At 28.5% G+C, this 4,737-nt stretch overlaps 2 protein-coding genes across 2 annotated transcripts in view; one reads left to right on the top strand and one right to left on the bottom strand.

Moving 5' to 3' along the window:
* The first annotated feature begins 2,210 nt into the window (after positions 1–2,210).
* Positions 2,211–2,663, top strand: LOC103309816 (protein FAM200A-like). Its single transcript, XM_008186254.1, has 2 exons — positions 2,211–2,215; positions 2,267–2,663. Exons 1-2 carry the CDS (start codon positions 2,211–2,213, stop codon positions 2,661–2,663), a joined length of 402 nt encoding a protein of 133 aa, XP_008184476.1.
* Positions 2,664–4,319: 1,656 nt separating this feature from the next.
* The window catches only part of LOC103309817 (zinc finger BED domain-containing protein 5-like), a 7,638-nt gene continuing 7,220 nt past the window's right edge, over positions 4,320–4,737 (bottom strand). Inside the window, exon 2 of the mRNA XM_029485457.1 lies at positions 4,320–4,708. Within this exon, the coding sequence (XP_029341317.1) occupies positions 4,320–4,708 (389 nt within the window). The remainder of the gene's footprint in view (positions 4,709–4,737) is intronic.

Genomic DNA, 4,737 nt, shown 5'->3' with positions numbered 1-4,737 from the left:
ATTAACTGAAAAGTTTCTTTGGGTACTCCTCTTAAAATGTGTTCACATATTCTTCCTTCGGTCATATCTTGTTTATTTTATAATATATTCCTACTATTTTAATTATAAATTCTTTATATGTTTCTCCTTTTTCTAGTTTCAGATTTTCCAATTTTGCCATTAGTAAGTGTTTATTTCCAACTAACGTAAATTCTGTTATTAATTCACTTTTGACTTCGTTCCATGTTATATTTTCGTTTTTTGATTTTAGTTGTTCATAAAAATCTTCTGCTGAGTCTTTAAGATATAGTTGTAGAATAATAACTTTGTCTTTGTCTTTCCATTCGTTCACGACAGCTATTAGTTCGAATTTGTTTATGAACTTATCTATATCTTCGTTTTCTTTTCCTGAGAAAACATCGGGTTTATGGTTAAACGCCATTTTTATACTGTTTTTATTTTTTAACGATTTTTCTGAAATTTCTTCAATATTATTACTAGTGCTGATTTGTTCACCCGAAATATTATTGTGGACTTCTACCTTTAAATGTATAGAATCTGTTATAAAATCGTTTTTCAACTCTTGATTTTCTGTTTTTTTGTTGACTTCTAAATTTTCATTATATTTAGTTCTGGACTTTTCGTTGTCGTCTTCACCGACAGTTACGTTCAACAAATTTTGATCAATATTTTGTAAATTATCCTCTGTAAATGTTAAATCTATATCGTTGAAGCTATACTCAGCTTCTTCGTCGGTCCTAAAACTTTTTAATGCTGATTTTGCAAGATTCCTTAATTCGGTAATTGTCAATGAAATGTCACTATGTATACTACAAAAATCTAAGAAACCCACTATTTCCGATTTATTTAATAAATTTATCCATGCTACTGTTCGCTGGGAAATTATAAACTCAAATTTCTTTTGAGCTGGTAATTGATTAAAATCTTCTTTTTCCAAAGTCTCGACTACGCATAGTGTGCACAATGTAAATTTTTGAACAAGTTTTGCTGACAGAGGTATCTTTCCAAACCTGGAATTTGAAAAATAGTTACCTAAATCGACTTCTTCAATTTGCCGTAATAGATTTTTTAGATTAATTTCGTTTATTTCGGAATCAAAATGTTCATCCAGATATAATATATTTGCTCTATCCACTTTTGTTATTTGGTTATTAACGTTACGTTTTATGTAAAACTTGTTATCCATTAAATACTTTTATTTCTCGATATCATAGCTCATGTTCACTTACAATAAAATAATTCTTCTATCCTGCTCTTCAAAAAACTACCCTTTTAATATTATGCTTTTCAAATTACCCTAATTTGTTTCTTAATATAAATTTTTAGTATACCTATCAGCCCCGTTACTTTTTTTTTATTTCATTATACTCTTATTCTTGATATGTAAAAACACGTAAATATTCAGATAAAAAAAAATTAAATTAATTAATTTTTATTTATACTCTTATATGTAAATTATCTAATCAAGTTATTCCTTTATTTCCTTTTATCTTACACTTAATATCTTGTTAAAAAAAAAATATTTTAATTTAAAATTAAATTATTAGGTGCCTATACATAAATTTTCAAATCCCGTAACTCTTTAAATTATTTTATTCTTATTCTTAATACCTAATATATATCCTGTATATCATCAAAATTAACTAAAAAAAAAAAACCTCAATTATTCTTAACCCGACTACACTTTAATTTTATTAATTTCCTACGCTTTAATTAACTAAACTTAATAACTAATAATAAAATAAAAATCTAAACCAATCGTAAATATCTGTAACTTCAACTACTTAAGAGCTTCGGCGCCTCCACCAATATGTAACGTGGTCGGGGATGACCCGTTAAATATAAAATATTCAGGGAAGAAATTAATTCTTTTGAATATATTTTTACCGTAGCTCGGGAGCACGAGTTGTATTAGGATCTTAATATTACAAATAAATAACGATTGATTTAAATTATTATTAATACAGACAAATTTATTATTACTTACGAAATACTAACAACGTTACCAAAAATGTGGGTCTGTACCGAGTTCTGGTGCGCGTGATGGAATCGCGGAGAACTGCCTATTTCTTACATATCGATATTGGCCGTAGCCTTACAATAAAATAAAATATATAAGTGGCAGTGTGGCACCTAAACCGGAGGGGCTTGATATATTATGGTCAGCGCATAATATGCCTATTGTGCATATTATGATGCTTATAAACGTAATGATGTAACATACGTTACAATTGCATTTAAATCAAATATCAATTGCATTAAATAGTTATTTCCCAAAAGATATTCGTGACGATTTTCAATGGATTGAAAATCCTTTTACTGTTTCTATTGAAGAGTTGAACTTCAATACGCTTCTTGAAACTCAGATTATCGATCTTTCTTGTGATAAAACTTATGAACATAAATTTAAAAATGAAACTCTTGTAGATTTTTGGTGTGCAGTATATAATGAATATCCAGAACTTTCAATTAATGCAATAATAAAACTATTACTTTTTCCTACCACTTATTTGTGCGAAAAAGGACTTTCTACCATGGCCAATATTAAAACAAAACAAAGAAACAGATTAGATGTCACACATGACATGCGCATCAGTTTATCTGAAATTGTACCCCAGTGGGAAATTTTTTGCAACAGTGTCCAAAATCAGAATTCACACTAAATTTTCTATTATACTAATTTCTTGTATTTTTTTATAATTTATTTGATTTGATTTATTAATTAAGTTATTATTATTCAGTACCTATATTGTATTCGTATTTTATTTATTTATTAATTAGGTTAGTATTATTCAGTATATTGTATTCGTATTGTATTTTATAAAAAACTCAATGATAAAAATATGGATTATAGTAAAAATCATATTTATTTACGACATACTTTTTTTAGGGGGGGGGGGTCGCGTACCTAATAAAGATTAAATTTATGGGTCGCCATTGCAAAAAGGTTGGGAAACGCTGGTATAAAGTATACCACTATGGTCATTAATTTAGTTTTGGGTTGGTAACAATTAAGTAGTAGACGTACTCTAGTGTTGTATAAACAAATTAACTTTTTAAAAAGTTAACAACTGTGTATTAACATTTAACTTAACCGAGTTAACCTATATTTAAATTAACTTTTAAATTTTAACTTCTTGTTATTGGAGCATATTAACTTAACTTAACTCAGTTTAAAAAAATCATTAACTTGCCTAGACTTGGTAATTAGTAGGTGTCAATCGCGTCTAATGTTCGTGCGGAAATTAATATAGGTTAATATATCTTAATTCGTGGTCACTATCATAATTAATTATTTTTAAGATGATTATATAATAATTAGATTAGGCCGCGACGCGGTATCGTTCAGCATAGGCCGTCGGGGCGAACAGTCCGTTCCGTAGTGTCTATGCTGAACGTGTGATTCGTACGTGCGCGAATCGCCGTGATATATTGGATTATTGTTATTAGGCGCAAATCGCCAGTAATTTATATTGTTTTTTTGGGTGGCGCTAATCGCCAACGTTTATTTATAGACGTGTTTTTTGTAAGGCGCTAATCGCCAACTCTTTATTTATATACGTGTTTTTTGTAAGGCGCTAATCGCCAACTCTTTATTTATATTGTTCTTTGTCGTGGTGCAAATCGCCAGCGTATTATATTATATTGTGTATAAATTATTGTTACGACGCGGTGTTGCGCATTATTATAAATATTCCTAAAACCCATAGGATAGGTAGCAGCTGGCCAGCCGAACACCGTTATATCTGTGAGTTATTTTTCATATTTATATTATTATTTATTATTAATGTTATTGTATCATTGCTTCAGTGCAGTTCATTATTATAATTTATACCTTGTACTGCTGTGAAATTATTATATTATATTGTGTATTGCTAATATTATTAAAATTGTGAATGCACAATGCACATAGTACCAAATTGTACATTGTATTGGTTCATTAATTAGAGTTACCCCTTGTGATCATTTTAAGTACACACCTACAAACCCACAGCACACTAGCACAGTGGTGCGCAACCTTTTTTGATCCACGACCCCCCAAAATAAATTATTTTTAATACGATCCCCCTTCCTACCAACATTATGTAAGTGTGTAATATAAATTTACTTAATAGTCTTAATGTATACACACATTTTATTCATATACATTAAATCGTTAATTTTAGAGCAATTTTAATATTTCTTTAATTTAATTAATGAAAAACATGAAAAAAAAATACAAAATTAGTTTACAAAATCTAAAATTAAAAAATGTATCATTATAATGATAATCAAAAATTTTAATATTTTTAAAATTATAAAAATACTATTTAATTATTTTAATGAGAGACCTGAGCTTGCATTGTAGACATGATTGATTCTATGTTTGGTTTGATATTTGACACTGCCACTCTTAAGTCAGCTTCAACATTTAATCTGGAGCGATATTTGTTTTTAATTATCGTTAGTGTTGAAAATGCTGTTTCGCATAAATAAGTTGATGCAAAAGGAAGTAAAATTGATATGGCTTGTTTTGATAATTCTGGATATTCAGATTTGATGGAAATCCAAAATGTATCACATGCATTTTCTTGAAATCTGATACGTAGATTTTCATCTGATGACAAGTCAATAAGTTCTTCGCTTATTTTTAAATTTTCTAATTTTATTTCATTGATATTGAAATGAAATGGATTTCTTATCAAACCTAGACTTTCTTCTGGGAAATCTTCAAACCGTGCATTAAAGTTTGGTTTG

This window comes from Acyrthosiphon pisum, chromosome X, assembly GCF_005508785.2.
Source record: "Acyrthosiphon pisum isolate AL4f chromosome X, pea_aphid_22Mar2018_4r6ur, whole genome shotgun sequence".
NCBI lineage: Eukaryota > Metazoa > Arthropoda > Insecta > Hemiptera > Aphididae > Acyrthosiphon > Acyrthosiphon pisum.
Note: the sequence above shows the minus strand (reverse complement) of the source record. Positions and strands in the feature narration are given on the sequence as shown.